The sequence below is a fragment of the Symphalangus syndactylus genome, chromosome 9 (assembly GCF_028878055.3).
Source record: "Symphalangus syndactylus isolate Jambi chromosome 9, NHGRI_mSymSyn1-v2.1_pri, whole genome shotgun sequence".
Classification (NCBI taxonomy): Eukaryota; Metazoa; Chordata; class Mammalia; order Primates; family Hylobatidae; genus Symphalangus; species Symphalangus syndactylus.
Genome location: NC_072431.2, coordinates 139,142,637 through 139,170,093, shown reverse-complemented (window position 1 = coordinate 139,170,093; position 27,457 = coordinate 139,142,637). Strand labels below are relative to the sequence as shown.

Genomic DNA, 27,457 nt, shown 5'->3' with positions numbered 1-27,457 from the left:
GCTTTGAACAGCAGGATGCTTACACTCTGGGGCTTTTAAATGTGGAAATCTGTGATAATTATGTACTTCTCTAGGACTGACTCAGCTCTTCAAGCAAAATCTTCATGCTTCATGTGAGAGGGGACAATAACATTAATGGGAATTAGCAAAGTACTTCAGTTTCAACAGTCAGGTGTGGTATCTGGCAAAGAAAAACACATAAATAGTGTGTGAAAGTTGTGGCACGGGGTGTAATTATTTTTCACAGCACCATCAGTCAGTAATTGGGCCTAGAGTGTGCAGCAGTGAAATCAGAACAAAGAAGTCAGTGTGTCCTAATTAATAGATAGAGTAATAATATCAAAGTCTCCTCGTTTTAAAGTCCACAGGACACATTATTTCACCCCGGTGCTTTTTGCTCATATTAAAGAATGGGTCATTATGGTAGAGAATGTAGAAAGTATTGAATGCTTTTTTTCACTCAAAAGTGGCATTTTTATCACTTGAGCACTTGAGCATAGTGTTATTGGCCTCAATAGGAAATGAAAGACTTGAAGACTACAGACATTTTTTTTTTTTTTTTTTTTTTTTTTTTTTTTTTTTTTTTTTTTTTTTTTTGCGATGGAGTTTCGCTCTTGCCCAGGCTGGGGTGCAGTGTCATGATCTTGGCTCACCGCAACCTCTGCCTCACAGGTTCAAGCAATTTTCCTGCCTCAGCCTCACAAATACCTGGGATTACAGGCATGCATCACCACGCCCAGCTAATTTTGTATTTTTAGTAGAGATGGGGTTTCTCCGTGTTGGTCAGCCTGGTCTCGAACTCCCCACCTCAGGTGATCCGCCCGCCTCGACCTCCCAAAGTGCTGGGATTACAGGCATGAGCCTCCATGCCCAGTGGAAGAATACAGATTATATGGCCAAAATTTCAGTTGCTATCTGTGAATTTTTATTCTTCTCGCTGTCCCCAGCACAGACTTTCTCAGCCTCAGCACTGCTGACATTATGAGCTAGATAATTCTTTGTTGGGGGAGGGAGGGCCTGTCTTCCGCATGGCAAAATGTGTGCAGCAGCTCTGGCCTCTACACACTAGATTCCAGTAGCACCCCAAGCAGTGACAATGATAAATATCTTCAGGCATTGCCAAATATCTCTTCGTGGGGGCAAAATCACCTCCACGCCTCATTTGGTTGGTTTAAAAGAAAAATTACCTCCAGTTGAGAATCACTGCAAGCAGGTTAGTACTCCCAGACTAGTTTCCTGCGATCTAATCTTCTTCCTGGTGAGTACGTTAATTTTTATGTCTTTCCAAACCGTGTATTATTTGGACAGCAACTTTAGTTTCATTGAAAGTTAAAATCATATAGTACTTTATGAATCTAGATGAAATGATTTTTGAAATATCCATAACTCCATTTCACTTTATTAATGCAGAAGAATTGCAAGCAAATTTCGCATTGTTCTTGAGGCAGTAAATTGGACCCCTCTCACAGAGCACTAAGTTTTATAGGAGACAAAGAAGGAGCAGACTTGCCATCAGTTTGTTGATTTCACCTTTTCTCTGAACACATAGGAATTTGGTGTGAACTTGGAGAGTTTTCTCTAACCAATGCCGTGCATTGGTGTTTGGTTACCCCCAATTGCAGACTGTGCAAACTTAGTTGGGAGAGAGGGAGGAAATGGACTCTGTGACCCTTGGTGTCTAGGACTAAGTTGGCTCAGAGATGATGCCAACCTAAGACAACATGGAGCCCAGTGTTAGTTAGTGGGCCGTCCACTTACCTTGAGACACTGGTATAAATTGTGGCGATGCCAGCTGTCATGTAGCTGTTTGCTTCACTTCTGCCTTTAATTACTTTTCTATGCACTCCATCCCCACTAGACTGAGAGCCTTGTGAGGGCAGAGACTTTGTCCATTCTGTTCAGTGTCCACAGCCCCTAGAACAGTGCGTGGTAAATAGTAAGTGAAGATTCATAGAAAACTAGAGAGATAGACAGAGACAGAAAGTAGATATTAATTCGTGTGCCTTTATTATCAGTATCAATTATAAATGTAAGTCGAATGTGTGAATAAATGTTTTATTCAGTCTGTACTTCCCACTGGATATTATAACATTTTAACTGGTCCTATTGAATTTAGCCTCTTTGCCTACCTCAGTCTCACACACACACAATTGTCAAGACGATCTTTGTTGATGCCTTTTAGCCCCTAGTTTCAGTGGAAAAACTTGCCCTGCTCCGGGATGTGAGATTGGTGGCCTCTCCTGTACTCATCATCTTCCCCTTGTCTAATCTTGGCATTCCTTCAGCAGCACCAACAGGTCTGCCCTGGCTCTTCACCTTTTTACTCTGTCATTTACCTTGTCTTCAGAACTCATCTCTGGTTAAGTCGGTTCTGTTTTGATCACTAGTTTACATACTTTCATACTGCATTGTGTTTTGGTTTTTTGGAGTGGGGGCAGGGTTGTTTTTTTTGGGGTTTTTTCAGACTGAGTCTCACTCTGTCGCCCAGGCTGGAATGCGGTGGTGCAGTCTCGGTTCACTGCAGCCTCCGCCTCCCAGGTTCAAGCGATTCTCCTGCCTCAGCCTCCCAAGTAGCTGGGATTACAGGCATGTGCCACCACACCCAGCTAATTTTTGTATTTTTAGTAGAGACAGGGTTTCACCATGTTGGCCAGGCTGGTCTCGAACTCCTGATCTCAAGTGGACTGCCCACCCTGGCCTCCCAAAGTGCTGGGATTACAGGCATGAGCCACCACTCCTGGCCTGCATTGTTGATATATGCCTTTGTCACTGATCTCAATTAGTGTTATGTTAAGGGTGTTTGGTAGTCATCTCTCAGCTAGACTGTATCTCATTTTATTTCTTATAAATTTTTCCTCCTACCCCTTCCACTGAACAGGACCATTTTCTGTACCCAATAAAGCTTTCAATAAATGTTTATATAATGAAGGTAGAGGTGGTGCCAGGAGCAGTCTCCACCACTGGATTTCCAGACATTCAAAAAATTCTTGTCAACACCAGGGAGAGCCCTCCAATTCTAGAGTATTTAGTTGGAAGCTGTTACTCTCAGGATTTCAGCTGCAGATAGAGCCAGTGGAATTTTGACTGTGCAAAAGCAGGCATAGTTCTGTTAGTCCAAAAAGGCTTAGTTAAGAGTCTTTTTATAACCCAGGTAGAGATTTTAAAAAAAAAAAAAAAAAAAAATTTTTTTTTTTTTTTTTTTTTTTTTTGAGATGGAGTCTTGCTCTGTCACCCAGGCTGGAATGCAGTGGCGTGATCTTGGCGCACTGCAACCTCCACCTCTCTGGTTCAAGCAATTCCTCTGCCTCAGCCTCCTGAATAGCTGGGATTACAGGTGTACACCACCATGCCCGGCTAAATTTTTTGCATTTTTAGTAGAGATTTGGTTTCACCATGTTGGCCAGACTGGTCTTGAACTCCTGACCTCAGGCAGTCTGCCCACCTCGGCCTCCCAAAGTGCTGGGATTACAGGCGTGAGACACTGCGCCCGGCCAAAGCTGTTGCTTTTATACTTCCTCTTGATTCTGAATTAATAATTTAAGTTTTATTGTAACGCTTTTCCAGTTAATCATTTAGCATCTTTCTCCTTTTTAAGATCTAGTCTTAATTTTTGAGAGGGGGAGAAGAACTGCAGTACCTGTTAGAATTCAGTGTAACTCCAAGTAAACAAGACCCAAAACAAACGATAGCTAAAACAAAATAGACCTTTATATCTTTTTCACTTAAAAGTATAGAGGTAGGCTTTTCAGAAATATTATAGTAGCTCTGATCCACAAAGTCCTTTGAGGCCCAAGTTCCTTCTAGTACATTGTTCCTCCACCCCTAGATATGAACTCATGTTTCAAAGTTCTACACTAGTGTTCCAGTCATCACATCTGCATTCCAGGCAGCAGGATGGAGGAAGGCACAAAGAAGAACATAGATGAAAGAATTATTTCTGTGTTTTTTAATGGAGGTTCCTTGGGTATGCTACATGACACTTCTGTTTACAGACTTTTATTTGCCCCTATTAGTGTGGAAGGAGGAGATAATGCATACTAAAGAACATCAAGCTGTCTTTGCCATGGCCACCCCTATTCATTCACCTCCCAAGTGAACTTTCTCAGTTTATTGCAGTCAATTCCATTTGCCTTCCAAACAGTGACTTCTTGTAATATATTTTAAGAAAAATGCCCAGGCCAGGTATAGTGGCTTATACCTGTAATCCCAGCATGTTGAGAGGCTGAGGTGGGAGGATTGCTTGAGACCAGGAGTTCAAGACCAGCCTGAGCAAAATAGCAAGACCTCATCTCTACTAAAAATAATTTAAAAAAATTAAAATTAGCCAGGCATGGTGCCACGTATAGTTCCCAGCTACTCAGGAAGCTGAGGCGGGAGGATCACTTGAGCCCAGGAGGTAGAGACTATAGTGAGCCATGATCATACCACCGCACTCCAGCCTGGGCAACAGAGTGGGACCCTGTCTCAAAAAAAAAAAAATAAAAGGATCAATACCCATGTGTTGTAAAAATTATAAAATATAAAGAACAAAATAAAAATCATCTATAATTCCACAACCTAAAGATAACAACTGCAACAGTATTGTGTAAGAAATGTCCTTAACACTAATATTTAATGAACCACTTCTGTCTTCAGAGCATCAAGATATTTTTCAAAGTTTATTATCTTACACTGTTGGCCAGGCACAGTGGCTCACAGCTGTAATCCCAGCACCTGGGGAGGCCAAGGCAGGCAGATTACCTGAGGTCAGGAGTTTGAAACCAGCCTGGCCAACATAGTGAAACCCCATCTCTACTAGAAATACAAAAATTAGCTGGGCGTGGTGGCCCGTGCTTGTAATCCCAGCTCCTCGGGAGGCTGAGGCAGGAGAATCCCTTGAACCAGGGAGGTGGAGGTTGCAGTGAGCCAAGATGGCGCCCCTGCACTCTAGCACGTTTATTATGTTATACTATATATTCAGTTATTTATTCCTTCAGTAAACATTGTTATACATCTCCTTTCTTCCCAGCATGTTGATAATTGGTGTGTGGTTGGGAGAGGAAGCAATAAAAAAAATGTGTATATATATATATTTTTGGGTGGGGGCGGAGATGAAGTTTTTCTCTTGTTGCCCAGGCTGGAGTGCAATGGTGTGATCTCGGCTCACTGCAACCTTCACCTCCCAGGTCCAAGCGATTCTCCTGCCTCAGCCTCCTGAGTAGCTGGCATTACAGGTGCCCACCACTATGCTTGGGTAATTTTTTATATTTTTAGTAGAGATGGGGTTTCACCATGTTGGCCAGTTTGGTCTCGAGCTCCTGACCTTCAGGTGATCCATCCTCCTCGGTCTCCCAAAGTGCTGGGATTACAGGCGTGAGCCAGCGTGCTCTGCCAAAAAAAAATTTTTTTTAATTAAATTTTTTGCTCTCTAGGTGCTTATAGTCTGGTACAAAAGACAAAAAAGTGTTTTGGTCTTGTTAAAGTTGAGAAATAAATCAGGGACTCATAAGTGCCTAATTTATGTTGACGTATGTAAACATACACTAGAAAACAGGATATTAAAAAAATAATGACACTGGGTAGTTTTATTGTAGAATAATTTTTACCATGGACAATTGTTTGTGAAAATGACACCTTGAAAACACATCTTGCCTTTTTACTTGCTGGAGAATGAAACTTGAATTACAAGTCCTTTGGGTAGCCTGGTTTGAGCAGTATTAGGAAATAAGCAAGCCTCACTTAGTTAAATTCTAACCTCTCCTGATTCCCAGAAGTTCAAAGTTTATTTGGGGGTAATTCAATGTGATAACATGCTTTTTGTGATTTCTACAAGGTGAACTAAAGAAATAACTAAAGATGGACCAGTTAGGTTTTGGTAAAAACTGTGATATGTTTTGTTGTGTTTTAAATACTGATGTTGAGTCAGTTCATCTTTCCTACTGAAAATCCTTAAGTGGGAAAAGTAGCTATGTTAAGAAACACATAGAAAAAGTAGGAGTTACACCAAAATATTAACGCTTGCCACTAGATGGTAAGATCTGAATGCCTTTTTTTTACGTTCTTTAAATTATCTGTATGTGGCTTTTTTTTTAATGTTTTACAAGCAAGTACTACTTTTGTATCTGGAAAAAGGTTTGTTTTTGTTTCATTTTTTAAGAAGAAGCTTTCATCAGTGGCAAAGGCTCAGTTGAAATTAGTCATAAAGGATAACTACCTGCCACGTGTCATAAGCCCAGGGCTGAGAAGAGTCAGGCAGTGCTCTGAAACCAGTGAATGCTGCGGGGATCCTGAGAACCCACAGAGAACAGTGGGGCTGATTGTGCCTCTGCACCTCCTCAGGTGACCAAGGGCTGAGCAGGAGGACACAGACTCTTTCATGAAGAAGTGACTAGCATAGGAAAAACAGAGCCTCTCTGTAGAGATGCTTAAAGTGCTAGCTTTATTTAAAAATCAACTGGCAAAACGGGAGTGAAGAACACACATTTTCAGAAGATCCCAGTTTCCTGTTTTCATTAAGAAAACTGGGAATGCGGAACAGCTGAGTGTGGTGGGGGTGGTGTCACTGCAGCCGGAGGGAGACTTCATTGGTGAAAACTCAGCCTATGGCATTTGTGCGTGGCCGGCTAAGTTTACACGAATGTTGAAACTTTTCCTTATGGGGTGAGGATCGAGGACGTCTGAGGCTGGGTCCGGGTGAGCTGGGAGTGAGCTGGTGTGCGGTGCAGCAGGGGCTGGCAGAGAGCGCAGCAGGCGCCACCTGGTAGGTGAGCTGCGAGTGGCGTGGGGCGGTCACTGCTGGCCGAATTCCAGGGGGGCCTGGGCGAGGGTGGCGGGCCGGGAAGGCTGTGCACTGTTTGGCCACTTTACTCCACTGCGGCAACCCCACAGGTCTACAGGAGTCCAGCTTAGACTCGCTGGCTCGCACACACATCCCGGGTGGGCCAGATCAGCCTGCCTGACACCCAGGCTGTAGTTTCTCTTTGTTTATGGAATTTCAGACAGTACTGGAAACAGGTCTGGCTGCATATTTTGAGTGATCACCTTCTCCATGTGGAGATGAAAGTTAAAAAGGAAAGAGAGAAGGACAGCTACGTTCTATTAACATGAGCACAAGTTTCCAGGCACAGCACTCCAGACCAGCCCTCCCATTCTTAGGCTAGAGCATGACTGCTGCTGGGGACTTCTTTCACATAGAATTCACTTCCCACACGTGTTAGAATCGAACAGCTAGAACAATTTAATATTGTTTTAAATTAGGACGTAAGGAATGTATGTCCTTTTTATTCCTCTGCTTGGCAGACTTATTTTTGTACTTTTCTTTCCAACATTTGGGAAGAAAGCGGGCAAATGGAGGCAGAAGTGTTCTTCATAGCATTCACACTGTCGGGTGGAAATGTTCGGCAGTGCTGGGGATTGGGAGGGCAGACACCAACCAGGTTTGCTGGAAGTTACTTCAAACTGGACAGCAGTCAAGTGGGTTTATATACTCACGAGAGGGCAAGGAGACTGATGGCGTACATTTTCACTCATTGCTTTTGAGTTCTTTCCATAGCTCTAAAAATGCACAGCTTGTTAGTGTGGCTCTGGGAAAACACAACACATGACTTGATCCTACAGTTTAAACAAATAAAAATGACCTTGCTTTTAAGTTTGAAATGCACAGCCCAGGTCAGCGACAAGGTCTGTGCTTTGAAAGGTTCTTGTGTTTCCTCTTTTAAATGTCTGGTTTAGCCTTAAGTAGTATTTACTGAGTGCCACATGATCCAGTGGTTGGAGTATGTAGGTTTTACCCTTATCTTCATTCTTTGCATCTGTTTGAACTCATCAAAATACAAAACAAGGTGTTCCTGGGATAGAGAATGTTTTGTCCAAAAGAAGTCAACACGGAGAATACTTTTCCTATGGTTGAGACAGGGTTTGGTTTTGTTTTTAAATGAGGAGAGAAACTGAGAAGTGGAAAACACAAAATAGAGTTGAAGTGTTTCCTCTGTGTGCTTGTACTCATGCTGCCAGAGTTAATCACTAAATATCCTGTGCCCCAGCTTTGTCAGCCGGGGAGGTGCCAAGGCAAATTATAAGCCCATGGAGGTAGTCAGGAGCTGAGTGCCCTTGGCCTCCATTTAGAAAGGCAGCCCAGTCTGCAAAAGACAGCAGCAGGGACATCTCATCCCAGGCCTCCTGGTTATGCTGCTGACTTTGTCTGTCTGCTACTGACTTTTAGTTTTTTTGTGTGCCTCAGATAACACTTTGAAAAACAGGAATCTTAATGTCTGCTGTCTATATTCCAAGAGACTGTAGATGACCAGTGAAATTATCTACTGGACAATGCTTTCATGTCTTTTTTTTTTTTTTTTTTTTTTTTGAGACGAAGTTTTTGCTCTATTGCCCAGGCTAGAATGCAATGGTGCGACCTCGCCTCACTGCAACCTCCACCTCCTGGATTCAAGCAATTCTCCTGCCTCAGTCGCCCGAGTGACTGGGATTACAGGTGCCCGCCACCATGCCCAGCCAATTTTTGTATTTTTAGTAGAGACGAGGTTTTACCACGTGTTGGCCAGACTGGTCTCAAACTCTTGATCTCAGGTGATCCACCCGCCTTGGCCTCCCAAAGTGCTAGGATTACGAGAGTGAGCCACCATCCCCGGCTTTTCGTGTCTTTTATAATGAATTCTTTTAAAAATATTTAGTAAGGACTTACTATGTGCTTGACTCATTAATCATTATCTCTGAGCACTGATGGACATAAAGATGGAAAAAGATGGAAATAGTAGACATTTTAGACTACAAAAGTGGGGAAAGAGGGGAGTGAGGGTTGAAAAATTACCTATTGAGTACAGTGTTCACTATTTGGGTGATGTGTACACTAGAAGCTCAAAGCTCATCATTACACAATATATCCTTGTAACAAGCCTGCACATGTACTCCCTGAATCTAAGATACAATTTTAAAAAGTAATACAATTATTATCTCATTACATTGTTTTTAAGCCTGTGAGTTAAATATTTGCATCTCCATTTTTACTCAGGGAGAAACTGAAGTTCAGAGAGGTTTATTAACTTGTTTACCCAGGCCGGGCGCAGTGGCTCACGCCTGTAATTCCAGCACTTTGGGAGGCCAGGGTGGGTGGATCACCTAAGGTCAGGAGTTCGAGACCAGCCTGGCCAACATGGTGAAACCCTTCTCTACTAAAAGTGTAAAATTAGCCAGGCGTGGTGGTGCACCCCTGTAATCCCAGCAACTCAGGAGGCTGAGGTAGGATAATTGCTTGATCCCAGGAGGCGGAGGCTGCAGTGAACCGAGATCACGCCATTGCAGCTCCAGCCTGGGTGACAGAATGACCTGTCTCAAAAAAAAAGAAAAAAAAAAAAAACTTGCTTACCCAGTTGTTGTAGATCCAGGTTTAAAACATAGGCGTGTCAACTCTTAAAATCATACCAGCTTGCTATACTGCAACAAACACAAATAATAGTTTTTACCATTAGGTGTATTGCATGTCATCATAATATTGTTTTCTCCCTATTCTAGGAAAAGCAGATGATATTCTGAATGGAGACCAGGACAAGGAACAGAAAGACCCTTACTTTGTGGAGACCCCCTATGGTTATCAACTAGACTTAGATTTCCTCAAATATGTGGATGACATACAGAAGGGAAACACCATCAAAAGACTGAACATCCAGAAGAGGCGGAAGCCATCTGTGCCATGCCCAGAACCCAGGACCACATCTGGTCAGCAAGGTGTATGGACTTCCACCGAATCCCTCTCATCCTCCAACAGTGATGACAACAAGCAGTGCCCCAACTTCCTCCTAGCCAGAAGTCAAGTTACATCAACTCCAATCCCAAAGCCACCTGCCCCTCTGGAGACCTCACTCCCTTTTCTTACCATCCCAGAAAATCGACAGCTGCCACCTCCCTCACCACAACTCCCAAAGCATAACGTTCATGTCACCAAGACACTGATGGAGACCCGGAGAAGACTGGAACAGGAAAGAGCCACCATGCAGATGACACCGGGTGAGTTCAGAAGGCCCAGGCTGGCCAGTTTTGGAGGCATGGGCTCCACAAGCTCCCTCCCCTCTTTTGTGGGTTCTGGAAACCACAATCCTGCCATGCACCAGCTTCAGAATGGATACCAAGGTAATGGGGATTATGGTAGCTATGCCCCAGCTGCTCCCACCACTTCCTCCATGGGGAGCTCCATCCGCCATAGCCCCCTGAGCTCAGGGATCTCCACCCCAGTGACCAACGTGAGCCCCATGCACCTGCAGCACATCCGCGAGCAGATGGCCATTGCTCTGAAACGCCTGAAGGAGCTGGAGGAGCAGGTGCGAACCATCCCTGTGCTCCAGGTAAAGATCTCTGTCTTGCAAGAAGAGAAAAGGCAGTTGGCCTCACAGCTGAAAAACCAAAGGGCTGCATCCCAGCACAATGTCTGTGGTGTGAGGAAGCGGTCCTACAGCGCAGGGAACGCCTCCCAGCTGGAACAGCTCTCCCGGGCCCGAAGAAATGGTGGGGAATTATACATTGACTATGAGGAGGAAGAAATGGAGAGCGTAGAACAGAGCACACAGAGGATAAAGGAATTCCGGCAGCTTACAGCAGACATGCAAGCCCTGGAGCAGAAGATCCAGGACAGCAGCTGTGAGGCCTCCTCAGAGCTCAGGGAGAATGGCGAGTGCCGGTCTGTGGCTGTGGGTGCTGAGGAGAACATGAACGACATCGTCGTGTACCACAGAGGCTCCAGGTCCTGTAAGGATGCAGCTGTAGGGACACTTATTGAGATGAGAAATTGTGGGGTCAGCGTGACAGAGGCCATGCTTGGAGTGATGACTGAAGCTGACAAAGAAATTGAGCTGCAACAGCAGACCATAGAAGCCTTGAAGGAAAAGATCTATCGCCTAGAAGTACAGCTTAGAGAAACCACCCATGACCGGGAGATGACTAAACTAAAACAAGAGCTGCAGGCTGCTGGATCAAGGAAAAAGGTTGACAAAGCCACGATGGCCCAGCCACTTGTTTTCAGTAAGGTGGTGGAGGCAGTGGTGCAGACCAGAGACCAAATGGTCGGCAGTCACACGGACCTAGTGGACACGTGTGTTGGGACCTCCGTGGAAACAAACAGTGTAGGCATCTCCTGCCAGCCCGAATGTAAGAATAAAGTTGTAGGGCCTGAGCTGCCTATGAATTGGTGGATTGTTAAGGAGAGGGTGGAAACGCACGACCGATGTGCTGGGAGGTCTGTGGAAATGTGTGACAGGAGTGTGAGTGTGGAAGTCAGCGTCTGCGAAACAGGCAGCAACACAGAGGAGTCTGTGAACGACCTCACACTCCTCAAGACAAACTTGAATCTCAAAGAAGTGCGGTCTATCGGCTGTGGAGATTGTTCTGTTGATGTGACTGTCTGCTCTCCAAAGGAGTGCGCCTCCCGGGGCGTGAACACTGAGGCTGTTGGCCAGGTGGAAGTTGCCATCATGGCAGTGCCTCGTACTGCAGACCAGGACACTAGCACGGATTTGGAACAGGTGCACCGGTTCACCAACACCGAGACGGCCGCCCTCATAGAGTCCTGCACTAACACTTGCCTAAGCACTTTGGACAAGCAGACCAGCACCCAGACTGTGGAGACACGGACAGTAGCTGTAGGAGAAGGCCGTGTCAAGGACATCAACTCCTCCACCAAGACGCGGTCCATTGGTGTTGGAACGTTGCTTTCTGGCCATTCTGGGCTTGACAGGCCATCAGCTGTGAAGACCAAAGAGTCAGGCGTGGGGCAGATAAATATTAATGACAACTATCTGGTTGGTCTCAAAATGAGGACCATAGCTTGTGGGCCACCACAGTTGACTGTGGGGCTGACAGCCAGCAGAAGGAGCGTGGGGGTTGGGGATGACCCTGTAGGGGAGTCTCTGGAGAACCCCCAGCCCCAGGCTCCACCTGGAGTGATGACTGGCCTGGATCACTACATTGAGCGCATCCAGAAGCTGCTGGCAGAACAGCAGACACTGCTGGCTGAGAACTATAGTGAACTGGCAGAAGCTTTCGGGGAACCTCACTCACAGATTGGCTCCCTCAACTCTCAGCTCATCAGCACCCTGTCGTCTATCAACTCTGTCATGAAATCTGCAAGCACTGAAGAGCTGAGGAACCCTGACTTGCAGAAAACCAGTCTGGGTAAAATCACAGGTAGGTGGTACCCTGAGGACCTGGGAATGAGGAAGGATGGGGGAAAATGTCTTTCCAGAAGCTAAGGATTATTTTTTAGCTGCCGGAGCCGTTTTTGGAGGAGAAATGGAGAAAGCTTTAGAGTGGTAATCTGTAGAATGAAAACTAAGAATCAAAATCTATAAGCACCTCTGCTGATTCTTATTATCTGGTAGCCTCACTGGCCTCTGGCTGAGGACTAACGCTGGAAGAAAAGTAAACGGGTGTTGGCTGGCCTAGAGGTTGTCTTCTGGGGCTGCTAGTTTGGTAAGATGCTTTATTCTTTGTCTTTCAGTTATTTACTTGCACATTATTTATAGAAATGCCTTTAAAAAATCCTACCCTGTTTGTACCCACTATTAAAAGTATATTATCAATTAGAAATACTGGCATAAAATGTTTTCAGTTAAAACGTTTATGAGAGGAGAGATTCCGTTAATTTGTTCTTTAATTCAGCATATAACTATTGAATTTGAGTCAGGTGCAATGGTACACATCTGTTGTCCCAGCTCCTCTGGAGGCTGAGGTGGGAGGATTGCTACAGCCCAGGAATTTGAGGCCAGCCTGGGCAACATAGTAAGACCTCCATGTCTAAAAAAATATGAAGTAAAAATTGTTACTACTTAGATTCCTACTCTGTCTCAAGCATAGGTATAGGCCGTGAAGATAGTGTGAACAAAACAGAGCAGAGCCCCTGTCCCTGCGGTGCTTACATTCTAGATGGGGTGCAGGATATAGACAGTAGACCTATAATATGTCAGGAGGTGATAAATACTGTGAAGAAATTAACTCCGGTTATGGGAACAGCGAGTGGTAGTGGTCAGGGTGAGGGCTGTTTGAGATGAGGTGGTCGAAGAAGGGACCCTTGATCAAGAACTTGGAGAGAAGGGAGTCTTTTTCCCACTCTTCTTTTTTGTTTTGTTTGTTTGTTTTTTTGAGACAGAGTCGCTCTGTCACCCAGGCTGGAGGGTAGTGGTGCCATCTCGGCTCACTGCAACCTCTGCCTTTCGGGTACAAGCAATTCTCGTGTCTCAACCTCCTGAGTAGCTGGGACTACAGGTGCCCACCACTATGCCCAGCCACTTTTTTGTATTTTAGTAGAGATGGGGTTTCACCATGTTGGTCAGGCTGATCTCGAACTCCTGATCTCAGGTGATCCACCTGCCTCGGCCTCCCAAAGTGCTGGGATTACAGACATGAGCCACCGCACCTGGCCCAATAGGCGCTCACATTTTTGTCTGTCTTATTCTTTCTCGTATTCATTGGGATTCCTGCTCACTCTTCCTTCTTGAAATTGAAAGTAATAATCAGAAAGCCACCCTGGATGATTTTATGGCTTACAGTAATTCCCTGTGAGCCTTACCAACCTGATTTTGCTTGTGACCATGTGCACTGCCTCTCACAGTGTGTAACATCATCCTCAGCTGAGGACCACACTGCCTGGCTTCCGTTTCTGGCTCTCCAATTCTCATGAATCAGTGTGACCTGGGAAAGAGTGTGCATTAGATTAATTTTACATGAAAATGTGTAATACAGACTTAAGTAAGCCATCCACAGAAATTCCAGTCTTTCTATTAGCGTCTGACGGGGCAATGATTAAAATAGACTGAAATATGTTATTTTTATATCTTCCTAGGTTTCCAGTTTCAAACCTGAATTATTGTTAGTTTTCAGTATCTGTGCTATAGGACAGTTAGTTTGTTGTGGAAGAAAAAAATGAATATGACAGCTCATGTGTGGGGTTTTGCCTTTTAGAATCCAAAGAGTCTCATAAACATACAGGGAAGTCATTTTAGAATAAACAGGATTAAAATGAGCTGTGGACTGAAACAGAGTCTGCAAGAACTCATGCCATGTCTGCTTTGACATCCTTTTAAAAATCATGATGTCAGATGAAGTCAAAATAAAATTCTTAAATACCTCCAGAGACAGATGGCACAGTGGATCATCTATTATAAAAGCATTTTGTTCCCAGCCTTCCTCCCTCCTCCCCAAACTGGGGTTTCTATTTCACATTCTTGCCAAAAATATTCAGCTGTAACACTGAAGTAATTTGCTGACGCCCCTGAGCACGGAGACCAGGGAGCAAGTTTGGTCTGGCTGTGTGACAGTGTTTTTTCGTCTATTTCCAGTCACACTGACATGCCACACATCACTGGTTAGATCCAACCCTGCTAACACACACCTAATTAATCAGCTAAAATACAGAAGACCTACAGCACTTGTGAACAAAACAATAAATATTTTTAACAGCACTTATTAGTCACAATGGCAGCCCCTCTCAGAGCACGCAAGAACAACTTTAAAGTATTTCTGTAATGCACATCATATTTGTGTTTTCACCATTTTGCTTAACGTTCTAATGCGGAATTAATTAGGTTAGGAAATGAACGCAGAGTATTCCATTTTTGTTATCTGGCATTGGTCGTATGGACTGAAAATTAAAGCAACTTGGCATAGTAAAGTGGAGATGCCCAACACTTCGAAGCTTTGAGAATCCAGGTGGCTCAGGGTACACTGTGCGTTCCTGTGGACACCACACCGTAGAGAATAGCACTCACCACAGTCTAGAATGCGTTTCTGAACCAAAATATATACTGGAGTATAGAAGGGTATTCATCTCAATGTTTTTTTCCCCCCAGATAAAACAGTAGGGAATTTGGGTCTGACGCCTACCAAAAAGAGCATATAAATGATCACTTATTTGAACCTAACACCGTATTCTAATTTAAGGAGGTTGTTGAGTTTGGGCTCTGAAGCTAGACAGTGTGGGTTCACATTCTGTCTCTGTCACTAGAACAGATTGTCTTTGTTCCTTCACAGGGTTGTAATGAAGATTCAGTGAGTCAATAGGAGTAAAGCACAGAGTATAAATGCTCAATGAAAGCTGGCTGACGTTGTTGTGATGGTTAGAGTATTTCCAGAAATGGAAATGTAGATCTAGAACAAATGATGCCACACAGAAATTCTACAAGTTGTCTTCTCTTTTCAACCTAAGTTTTTATCTTCATTATTCTAGGTGATGATGCCTCTACCCAATTATTATACCTCTCCAACTAACAATTGTATCAATATAAAGAAGTAAATAGATAACAATGGGAAACACAAAATTGATAAATTTTCAGTCCAGAGTCATTCCGAATCCTTGTCAAAGCTCAAAACGAAGTATATTAGTGGCCAATCCATAGAATTGTGTTCATTTTTCCTAGAGTTGAAGATTTGATGATGGTGTGACTTTTCAGTATGCAAAAAAGTGTTATTTTTAGCAGCATCATAATGCTTAACACTATATTTAATTTCTTAAAATTTAACTGGAGCATGCGTCATAAGAAATTAATAGTTCAAGCCTAGGCAACATAGTGAGACCTTGTCTCTACAAAAAAATTTTTTTTAATTATCTGGTCATGTTGTCCTGTGCCTGTAGCCTCAGCTACTCAGGAAACTGAGGTAGGATGATCTCTTGAGCCCAGGAGGTTGAGGCTGCAGTGAGCCGTGATCACACCACTACACTCCAGCCTGGGTGACAGAATGAGACCTTGTCTGGGGGTGGGGAGGCGGGGGGGAGATTGTGCGCGGTGGCTCACACCTGTAATCCTAGCACTGTGGGAGCTGAGGCTGGCAGAGTGCTTGAGACCAGCCTGGGCAATATGGTAAAACCCCATCTTTACTAAAAATACAAAAATTTGCCAGGCGTGATGGCAGACGCCTGTAGTCCCAGCTACTCAGGAGGCTGAGGTGGGAAGATCACCAGATCCCGAGAGGTGGAGGCTGCAGTGAGCCATGGTTGTCACCCACTGTAGCCTGGGTGACAGAGTGAGACCCTGTCTCAAAAAAAGAAAAGAAAAAGGAAAAAGAAATTGAAAGTTCAGAAGAGCATATAATAAAAGAGTTAAAGCCTCCCTGGCGCACTCCTGTGGTAGCCCACGTGTGTTTGGTATTTACAGATGTGCATGCTTGCAGGTCTGTATTGTAGAAACATATATTTTTGTAATAAAATTTGAATCATACATAGTCTGCCTCTTTGTTTTTTCACCTAAAAGGTCACGAACATTTTTCTAGGATTTGAGAGACAATGTCTTGGTTTTGATGGAATTGGAACCTGATGGTGACCAGAGGTGTTTTGTATTTTTTAATTCCTGATAGTGTGAGTTTAACACATTTAATATTTTCTTTTATAAAATAAAAAAGTTAAGAGGAGATGAGTTTCTGTTATAACAAAAACGTTGGTGAAAAAAGTTTATTCTTCCTGTAAATCAGTTGGATTGTTTTTGTTTGAGGCATAGATTAGTGTTTTCTTTTTTTAATTACTATTTTCTTCCAGAAAGGGAAGAGGAGAGAGAAAATTCCAGACAAATGACTTACAGTTACAAATACTCTAAAAATAAGTGTCTCTGAGCAAATACAAACTAAACTGTGACAGTGGAATTTAACTGCCCGCCCCATGATTTATAGAACATTCATCTCTCATACTAAAAGGAACTGCTTTTTAAAATCAGCTTCCATATTTATACTCTTATTAGTTATCTTAGTTCATCAAAAGTTAATGAACTCGAAGTCATTCCTGTAACTATGAAAGTAAGTTGTAGACAAGAGATCTGAGCCAGAGCAAAAGGAGTCATTCCAAAACACGTTTCTAGGTAGTTTTGTCCTCATTCAAATAATGTATCATTTACCTGTCTTAGCACTTGGCTTCTTAATCACTTTCTTTTAATGCTCAAAAGCACCAAAACAATGCAATCCAACTGTTTCTGGGACCCTGCAGATATAAAAGCATGATGTAGGTAGTGGAAGGCCTAGAAGTCAGAAGAGCTGACTTCATACTGGCTGTGTAGTTAACTTGCTGTATCTTTTTTTTTTTTTTTTTTTTTTTTTTTTAACTTTTAAGACAGGGTCTCGCTCTGTCACCCAGGCTAGAGTGCAGTGGCTTGATCACAGCTTGCTGTAGCCTGAACTTCCCGAGTTGTAACCATCCTCCTCCTTCAGCTTCCTTAGTAGCTGGGACTACAGGTGTATGCCACCATGCCTGGTTAATTTTTGTATTATTTTTAGAGACAAGGTCTCCCCATGTTGCCCAGGCTGGTCTTGAACTTTTGGGCCCAAGCAATTCGCCTGTCTCAGCCTCCCAAATTATTGGGATTACAGGTGTGAGCCACCCCACCAGGCCACTGTATCATCTTAGAAAGGGAGATTTTGGACTTCCATGGCCTCCCGTGTCAAATAAATAGGGTGAGATTAGTTTTTCTTCTACGGTCCCTTCAGCAGGATTATTCTATACAAGTGTGAGTTAACTGTTTATGTTGGTGACCACACATGTATTAGCATTCAGGCTGAGTTCTGAGAGGAGTGCGTAGTAACAACATATTTGTCCTTTCTCCTCTATCAAAGCTGCATGCCTTTCCTCACAAAGTAGTATGTACCAATAAAGAAGATGGTCCTTCATGAATCATCTCTGCTGCCTGTTCCCCAAACCATCATTTGGGCTGAAAGAGTGAATTCATGCCCGAGCCCCCCACCCTTTTTTTTTTTTTTTTTTTGAGACAGAGTCACACTCTGTCACCCAGGCTGGAGTACAGTGGCACAATCTCGGCTCACTGCAACCTCCACCTCCTGGGTTCAAGTGATTGTCCTGCCTCAGCCTCCTGAATAGCTGGGACTACAGGCACACGCCACCACGCCTGGCTAAATTTTTTTTTATTATTATTAGTAGTAGTAGAGACGGGGTTTCACCTTGTTGGCCGGGCTGGTCTCGATCTTCTGACCTCATGATCCACCCGCCTTGGCCTCCCAAAGTGCTGGGATTACAGGCATGAGCCAGCGCGCCTGGCCTCAAGCCCTTTTTCTTAAAGAAAAACAAACATTATTTCAGATCCCTTTGAATTTTAGTCATACTTTGGGAAATTAACCTAAATATTTGAAAGGACTCCATGATGAATTGGAAATTTCAGTCCTACCTGTTCTCAACAAGTAAATTTAGATGTTCTTTAAAAATTAAATCAGAATGTCAAGCTGAAAATTTGGCACAGCAACATGGTTAATTAGCTGGCTACACTCTTCTTTTTTGTGTTTTCAGAAAGTACTTGGCACTATCAATACAAATACAGATCAGCATACCAGAACAGTTGGAATAGGTGAACAGAGCAACTTTTAAAATCCATTTTAATATATTTTTTAAATTGATTTTCTAACAAATTTGGAAACCCATTGCTATGTACCGGTAACTAATACCCATTCTGGACGGATAAATGTTACACAGAAGACTGGAGAATTGATCTCTTTAAAACCCGTTCAGCTCTAGTTTTGGGTGTTTGGGTTTGTTTTCTTTTTTTAAGAGATGGGATCTTGCTTTGTCACCCAGACTAGAGTGCAGTGGAATGATCAGGGCTCGTGCCACGATCAGGGCTCGTGCCACTGCAGCCCCCAACTTCTGGGCTCAGGGCTCAAGCAATCCTCCCACCTCCCAGCTCTAGTTTCATTGAATTATTTTTCTTGTAAAACGGTTTGCTTTTAACTTTCCTTTATGTCAAGTACATAAAGTTTTCATTTTTTTTTTAATTTCATACTAGTTTATTTAGGAGTTCCATTTTCACTCCTCAATAGATTTTATGTATTTCTCATATGCTTCTTCACTCATAAGTTCATCTAGTTCTGAAGGGTTACTCAGTGTCATCTTGATCAGCCAACTATCTTCATAACAAGATTTGTTTACAAGTCCTGGATTTTCTGCAAGAGCTTCATTAATTTCAGTTACTTCTCCTGATAAAGGAGAATAGAGTTCACTAGCAGCTTTCACACTTTCCAAAGCACCAAACTCATCTTGGTTGCTCAATTTTGTCCCAACTTCAGGCAGACTACAGTAAACAACATCTCCCAACGCTTCCTGTGCAAAATTGTTGATTCCCACTGTTCCAATGCCATTTTCTGTTGTTACCCATTCATGTTTCTCTGTGAATTTACGCACCGAGAGCAGAGTGGGTCCAGTGCGCAGCGTACGGATGGCGCCCACCCCCAGCTGCCAGGGCCTCAGCAGGCAGGGCGCAGAGCAGGGAGCGCACGCCCCGCATCACTATGTTCGCAGGGGTGCGGGGCTCGCAGCGCTAGGCCTTGGCCACCCGTGCCAGGAGGCGGGGCGGGGAGGGCAAAGTTTTCATTTTAAGTGGCTTGTATTTCATTATAGTCATCTCATTTGCCTTAGAATTTAATATATGGATAATTATAAAAGCTAAGTGCACTTCGGAATGATAATGAATGCATCAAAGGTGTCTTTCTTCTTTTCCAGAACACCGAGATTTCTGTTACTTGTCCTTTAGTGTTTACTAATCTGACCAAGTTGTAAAATGAAGCTTATGCTTTATTGGTGTTTATGGCCGTTATAAGTTTGAGTTAATGACAGAAGACTTCACAGTTGCCCACTCTGCTGTCCATTTCTTCCCATTTGTGCCTGTGAAAACCATTGCCACCTGGTGAGAATTTTGAGCATCTAGACCAGAGTGCCAGAATTCTGAACGTGTTTTGTAATTACTCCACATGTTGCTGTCGTTTTATTTTGTTGAGACCAGGTCCCACTCTGTCTTCCAGGCTGGAGTGCAGTGGTGCAGTCATAGCTCACCATAGCCCCTAACTGCCAAGCTCAAGTTATCCTCACACAGGAACCTCCCAATAGCTGGGACTACAGGCACTTACCACCATGCCCAGCTGTTTTTTGTTTTGTTTTGTTTTGTTTTTTTGTTAGAGAGGAGGTGTCACTATGTTGCTCAGGCTGGTCTGCAACTCCTAGGCTCAAGCAATTAACCTACCTCAGCCTCACTAAGTGCTGGGATTACAAGCGTAAGCCAACGCACCCAGCCTGTTTTTTGTTTTTCTGTAGAGACGGGGTTTCATTCTGTCACCCAGGTTGGAGTGCAGTCTCAATCTCCCGGCCTCAAACCATCCTTCAGCCTCAGCCCCTCAAAGTACTGGGATTACAGGTGTGAACCACTCCCAGCCTGTAATTACTCCTGTTTTTATCCCTATTGTTCAGGTAGCATTTACTTTCTGTTTAGCATGAACATCTACCATTAGTGGCCCAGGGCTGTTAATTAAACCACCATCGGTTCCTAAGAATTCACATGGATCCAAGTTGATGGGTTGAAACTAGAGGGGAGTCTAAACTCTTAATTTCAGTAGTCAACTTTTATATTGGTTAATTTAATTCAGTGGATCTCAATCCTGGCTGCACAATAGAATCACCTGGGGAGAAGTTTGAAAATATTGATGCCTGCAATTGGAGATACTAGTTATATTACCAAGGCTTTGACTGGAATGGCATGTTTACAGACTGCTTTGGGGAACTGAAGTTGACCTTTAGAGGCTGTGAAAGCCCCTTTGAAAAACTGACCTCATACCTTGTCCTTTACAGGGTTCCTAACCTGTGGTAAGTAAAGAATGTCACTTTCTGACAAGCTCCGGAGCCCCAAGTTATTTTGGGACCTCGGGAAAAGAGGAAGTCACCTAATTTATATAGGTATCTGCAGGCACAAATAAATTCTTGGCTGGGCAGAAGAGGTTTCTAAAAGGTCTCATGTGAGATTCCTTGTGAAAAATTTCAGCGAAGTCAGTGTAAAAGAAAAAGTGGGGGTGCTATATGGCAAATACTTACTCTTGCTGCACTTTATGCAAATAATTAGCCCAAGCATAATAAGACTAAAACTTATTTTGGAAATAAATTGGTCCTGCTATGATTGGTCTTTGATAGAAATAGAAAACCAGAGAGAGAAAAAACACATTTCAGAAAAACTATAGTACCCCTTTTATTGACTCCAGCCTTGTCCATTTTTTTGGATAAGGTTATCTGCTGATAACCCAATAATTGATTGGTTCTCAGTATCATTTACCTGGGTTCCTCAAGGCTTCAGGTTGGTTCAGCAGGGACTCCTGAAGCTAGGACTTTCACTCCTTATGGTAGGGCTTACTATTAATCTTATAGTCTGCTGTTCACTTATGTGCTTTTCTAAAACTGTGGATAAGAATGACCCCAACCGGACACCAGTGAAGGCATACAGTCAACTTCAAGACGGTTTCACTCCTCTTACCTTGGGGGCAACCCCTTCCCCAACAATGTTTCATAAACAAGAAGAAATCAGAGCTGTCATCAGCCTTTCCCATCTCCATAGCTCACACCTCACGATTGAGGTATACCAAAACCCAAGGGGGTGGGGACCTTGAAACTGCCTTTCCAAAATCATGACAGTAAAAGAAACCTGACATAGCTGACTCCATCTTACTTCTGACCTCCAAGCTGTCCTTGTTCATTCCTAGGCACAGGCCAAGCTAACTGTGGGTAGAATTTGGTTTATAGTTTAACCATAAAGCAAGGATGATAATAGCCCTTCCCAAGACTAAACTGCCCTTGTAAAACTAATGAAAGCCCACAAGGTTAGAATTATGGAAGGGCCTTGAATTCTATTTTATTTATTTATTTTATTTTTTTGAGATGGAGTTTCACTTCAACTGCAAATATGTTTGTTCTCTCTCTCTCTCTCTCTCTCATATCTAGACCCACCCAGATAGTTCATTGTATCTACATTTTTTAAAGTCTCACCCTCAATTCAGGTGATTCTAAAGGGTAGCTAGGGTTGAAACGATTGAATTTTGTTTGTTGGCCTCTTTATTCTTTGGCTTTCCTGGCTGCACATTTTCTTCGTTTTGCTCAAACACAGCAGTCATTTGTCAGTCTTACGTTGGTGCATGTGGTGCCTGCAACTACAAATGGGTCCTTATCAAGTTCAGAGAATTGTTTATAGGCCACTCAAGACCAGCCAGAGTTTCAACACCATCCAAAGAACATTTTCTGGGAATATAGGTGACCATTTCCCTCTGACTTGACAAATTAGAGCCAGTTTGGAATTTAATGAGGTTCTTTTCCTTACCATTTAAGCCTCAGTAGAATCCTTATGATCTTCAGTTGAATCACATGGACACTTATTAAAGGCTCTCAGTGGTCCAGCACTGTTGTAAGTACTGGACAGGACACCAAATAAGAGTGTAGCATGGAGGAACTCAAGATGCTGACCATCTCATTGAGGAGACAGGGCATATTTTAATCTGGACAGTAAGTGCCACAGGACAATGATGGGGAAAAAAAGAGATCTCTGTGGAATGGTTGGAATGGTATCATAGAAAAAAGACTAGAGAAGATAGAATTTGGGCCAAGCCTTGAAAAGAGTATGGGTCGAATTCAGCTGAAGGATGGTGAATTTCCAGACCTGTAGGATGATCTAATTACTCCCTACTCACAGAGTTGGAGTAATTAAATCACATGACCACTCTGAAGAGAATGGACAGAGCGGAGGAGTAGTTGAGAGGTAAAATTCCCAGAGGCAAGATGAAACCTTCCACCTTGACCCTTGGATGCCTGCAGGAGGAGGTGGACCTTGATTGGAGAAGTTTTAAAAAGCCCTAGTTTACAAAAGTAAGCTGTGGTGAGAAAAATTACGGCACCGGATATCCCTGGGTGACACTGTCTGGAAGGGGTGGGAGGAAAGGCTTACCACCCCTTTAGAAATGTTAGAAATGTTCTGTATCTCTGTTACAGAGGTGGTTACACAGTCGTATGCATTTACCAAATTCCATCCAACTTACACTTAAAATCAGTGCATTTTCATGGGGCACAGTCACATGCACCTGGGTGCTGTGGTCCTAGGTACTCCAAAGACCAAGGTGGGAGGATTGCTTGAGCCCAAGAGTTCAAGGCTGCAGTTAGCTATGATCACATTCCATTGCACTCTAGCCTGGGTGACAGTGTGAGATCCTGTCTGTAATTAATTCATTCTGTGCATTTGATTGTCTATAAATTGTGTTTGAATTTTTTAAAAATTTTAAGCTGTATTTAAACAAAGAGAACCTATGGATTAAAAGACTTTAATAGCAACCAATGGAAATACATGACTGGGATTCTGATGCAAACACCCTATTAAAGAAATTTTTCAGAGACTATTGGAGATTGGGCGCAGTAGCTCATGCCTGTAATTCCAGTACTTTCAGAGGCCAAGGTGGGTGGATAGCTTGAGCCCAGCAGTTCGAGACCAGCCTGGGCAACATAGTGAAACCCATCTCTATTAAAAATACAAAAAAAAAAAAAAAAAAAAAAAAAAAGCCAGGCATGGTGGTGTACGTCTGTGGTCCCAGCTACTTGGGGGGGCTGAGGTGGGAGGATTGACTGAGCCTGGGAGACAGGTTGCGGTGAGCTGAGATCATGCCACTGCACTCCAACCTGGGTGACAGAATGAGATGGCATATCAAAAAAAAAAGACTATTGGAGAAATTGGAATACTGACTGGATTATGTGATAATCATAATTACCTTTTTTTAAGATTTGATAGTTTTAACCTCAATGGTTTGCATTTTTTAGAGTTCTTTTATGGACATATACTGAAATATTTATGGATGAAAATGATAGAGTCTCTAGCTGTTGCTTCAAAATAATCCAGTGTGAGTGGGCAGAGGGAGTTATCAGGGAAACCAGATATTTTCTAATCATTGTTGAAGCTAGTAATGGGAAGACAGGAGTTTATTAAACTATTTTCTACTTTTGTATATATTTATGGTTTCAATAATAGTCAAAACTATCATGTATTTGCGTTTAAAAAGTCATTGTTGGTTATTGAAGAGGAAAATGCATTGTACAAGCATTTCTCTAAAAAGAGTGTTCTGGTGGACAGGCGCAATGGCTCACACCTGTAATCTCAGAACTTTGGGAGGCCGAGATAGGCGGATCACTTGAGGTCAGGAGTTAGTGACCAGCCTAGCCAACATGGTAAAATCCCATTTCTACTACAAATACAAAAAATAGCTGGGTGTGGTGGTGGGCGCTTGTAATCCCAGCTACTCAGGAGGCTGAAGCAGGATAATCGCTTGAACCGGGAGGTGGAGGTTGCAGTGAGCGGAGATTGCGCCACTGCATTCCAGGCTGGGCGACAGAGCAAGACTCAATCTCAAAAAAAAAAAAAAGAGTGTTCTGGCACTCAGTGATTAACTAGTGAGGCTTTTTGGAGGCCGCTGCAATATTTTCTAAGTAATGAGGAACTGACTTGGAGAAGGAAAAATGAAGATAAATGCCCTGCTTTATTTACTTTGCTTAAAATAAGTCAAAGGTACATTAGGCATTTCATATTTGCAGTTAGGGGACACGTAGGGGACATCAGGTCACATAGTGTTAAACATTGTTTGGACCGCTGAGTTCAGTATTGTGTGTCTGTGTGTTGAGGAGGAAGTTGGAGTTGTAAAGGAATCGTCCAGGTAGCCCCCGTGTCCCACAGCTAAAGGAGAAAGCATTGTGTTGTTGATTTGTGGACAAGGGACTGTTCACAGAATTAGGAAATGTAAGTTCTAGTTCAGCTCTGTGGCCCGGAGCAAGTCACTGAACCTAGCTGGCCTTCAGAATCCTTAGCTGGCAGTATGAGAATTAAAATTTAGATGATATCCCTTGAGGTCAGGAGTTTGAGGCCAGGCTAACCAACATGGTAAAACTCGGTCTCTACTAAAAATACAAAAATTAGCCAGGCATGGTTGTGCACACCTGTAGCCCCAGCTACTTGGGAGGCTGAGGCAGGAGAATCGCTTGAACCCGGGAGGCAGATGTTGCAGTGAGCTGAGATGGCGCCACAGCCCTCACTCCAGCCTGGGTGACAGAGCAAGACTCTGTCTCAAAAAAAAAAAAAAAAAAAAATTTTAGATGATCTCTAACCCCTTACGTTGAATTTTTTGCCACCTCTCACTCTTTTATTATAGCGTCATTGTTCTAAACCAGTTTTCAGAGTGGGCCACCTGCATCAGTGATTCTTGTAGGTGGTGGGGAATGTCAGAAATGCTATCACTTGGCCCCCATCCCAGAACTACAGAATGATCTTTTGGCAGCATGTGCCTGGGAATCTGCATTTTAGCCAATGTCACAGGTGATTCTTATGAAGAATAGAACTCAGAGCAGTTTTAGGGCTCATTATTAGTTCTTTTTCTTCAAATTGCCTCAAAATACAATCAACACTTAAGCTGCTTTTCTTCTAAGAATCTAAGAGATTTCAGAGCTTTACTTTGAAAGGAATAAAGTTGTAATCACCTGACATTTGTGAGTAGATTTAAATGTTTAATTTTTGTTAGTAATTTATGTTTATAAAGTATAATTTAGGAAATACTAGAGACAAAAAGAAAAAAGTGATAGTAGCCTGTGACTCTTTAGCCTTAGCAAAGCAGTGTTAAACGGGTTTCCTGTATATCCTTCCATGATTTTTCTAATACGTATATATGTAAATATAATTATTTACTAATGCCAGTAGGCAGCAATGAGAACAAAACCTCTTTTGTATTTTTTTTTCCCATGAGTAAAACGTAAGACTTCAGATTCAGATAAATTCTGGTGTGTTATATGGCAGGCCTTTCCTACAAGGGGTGGAGAGGCCATCCTTTCTTCTCTTGGTGGGAATGGTCTGAGCTGTGTTGTGAGGCAGGCCGCTGATTTGTGTGATGTATCATTAGAGGGAATCAGCCCATTGATCTTTTCTAGTTTCCATTAAACTTGAACTGAGAGGCCGGGCGCAGTGGCTCACGCCTGTAACCCCAGCACTTTGGGAGGCTGAGGTGGGTGGATCACCTGAGGTCAGGAGTTCGAGTCCAACCTGGCCAACATGGTGAAACTGAGTCTCTACTAAAACTACAAAAATTAGCTGGGCATGGTGGCATGTGCCTGTAGCCCCAGCTACTCGGGAGGCTGAGGCAGGAGAATTGCTTAAACTGGGAAGGCCCAGGTTGCAGTGAGCCAAGATCGCACCACTGCACTATAGCCTAGCAACAGAGTAAGACTCCGTCTCGAAAGAAAAAAACTTGAACTGAGACAAAAATTAAAAATAAGGCCAGGCGCGGTGGCTCATGCCCATAATCCCAACATTTTGGGAGGTCAAGGGGGGCAGATTTCCTGAGGTCACAAGTTCAAGACCAGCCTGGCCAACATGGTAAAACCCCGTCTCTACTAACAATACAAAAATTAGCCAGGCATGGTGGCAAGTGCCTGTAATGCCAGCTACTCAGGAGGCTGAGGCACAAGAATCTCTTGAACCAAGAAGGCAGAGGTTGCAGTGAGCCGAGATTGTGCCACTGCACTCCAGTCTGGGCAACAGCACGAGACTCTCTCTCAATTAAAATAAAAAATTATTTACCAAAGTAGGTTTATTTTATCCATATTATTGTATGACCTATTTTTAATACACGTCATGTTCAGCTTTCTATGTTAATATTCTCCTATATCAAGATTTGTAATGGCCATATAGAATTCCTTTGTATAAATATACCAGTGCTTATATGGTTGTTTCTTATAAGCAGATTGTCTGCCTCTTTTTACTGTTTTAAACATGGAAACAATAGCCTTCTGTATCTTTTTGTACATCCTTAGGATAAAACTTTTAGACAATTAAGTGAAATAATTTTTCATTTTTAAAAGTGATTTTGAACACAGTTAACCCATATTCACTATAGAAAAAATGGCAAATCCAAGGAAATTTATTATTATTATTATTATTATTTTTTAGACAGAGTCTTGCTCTGCCGCCCAGGCTGGAGTGCAGTGGCATGATCTTGGCTCACAGCAACCTCTGCCTCCCGGGTTCAAGTGATTCTCCTACCTCAGCCTCCCGAGCAGCTGGAATTATAGGCACTCACCACCATGCCCAGCTAATTTTTGTATTTTTGTAGAGGTGGGGTTTCACCATGTTGGCCAGGCTGGTCTCAAACTCCTGACCTCAGGAGATCTACCTGCCTCAGCCTCCCAAAGTGCTGGAATTACAGGCATGAGCCACCGCGCCCAGCCTAATCCAGGGAAAGATTAAAACTACCATAGCTGTTTCATTTCGCAAAGAGGCAGATAACTTTTCGTGTGTGTATGTGTGTGTGTGTGTGTGTGTGTGTGTGTGTGATAACGTATTTCAATAGGATCACACAATACATGGAATTTTATTATCTGCTTTTTTCAATTAACCATATATTACAAACATTTTTCCACATCACCCACATTGAAAATTCTGTGATATATCTGTAAACCAAAAGTAAAACCCTAAGCCCCCTAACCAACTGAATAGATCCCTCCTGTCAGCCAGGGGATTCCATAGTAAACCTGAAAAACTAGTTCAGGCCATGATGGGAAGGAGGTGTCAAACATGCCTCATTATACCCTCCTCCCTTTGGAATTCAGGCACAACTGACCAGCATTAACATTAAAACAGAAATCTTAGGAGTGACAAACAGACTCTTTATA

The 27,457-nt window shown here is 43.1% G+C and overlaps 2 protein-coding genes across 16 annotated transcripts in view; one reads left to right on the top strand and one right to left on the bottom strand.

Annotated features, from left to right (window-relative positions):
• The window catches only part of KANK1 (KN motif and ankyrin repeat domains 1), a 246,152-nt gene that overhangs the window by 200,358 nt on the left and 18,337 nt on the right, over positions 1–27,457 (top strand). For 14 of the 15 annotated variants that reach the window (XM_055294360.2, XM_063609920.1, XM_055294359.2 and 11 more), the window contains one exon: positions 9,505–12,165. In XM_055294360.2, coding sequence (XP_055150335.1) covers positions 9,505–12,165 — 2,661 coding nt within the window. Of the gene's footprint in view, positions 1–6,346; positions 6,740–9,504; positions 12,166–27,457 lie in introns of those variants that run through there. The other variant, XM_055294367.2, reaches the window with a different exon arrangement.
• Positions 18,716–19,222, bottom strand: LOC129490456 (glycine cleavage system H protein, mitochondrial-like; the record flags this gene model as incomplete). Its single annotated transcript, XM_055294374.2, has 1 exon — positions 18,716–19,222. A coding segment is annotated over one exon (456 nt), but the record flags the coding sequence as incomplete, so codon positions are not given.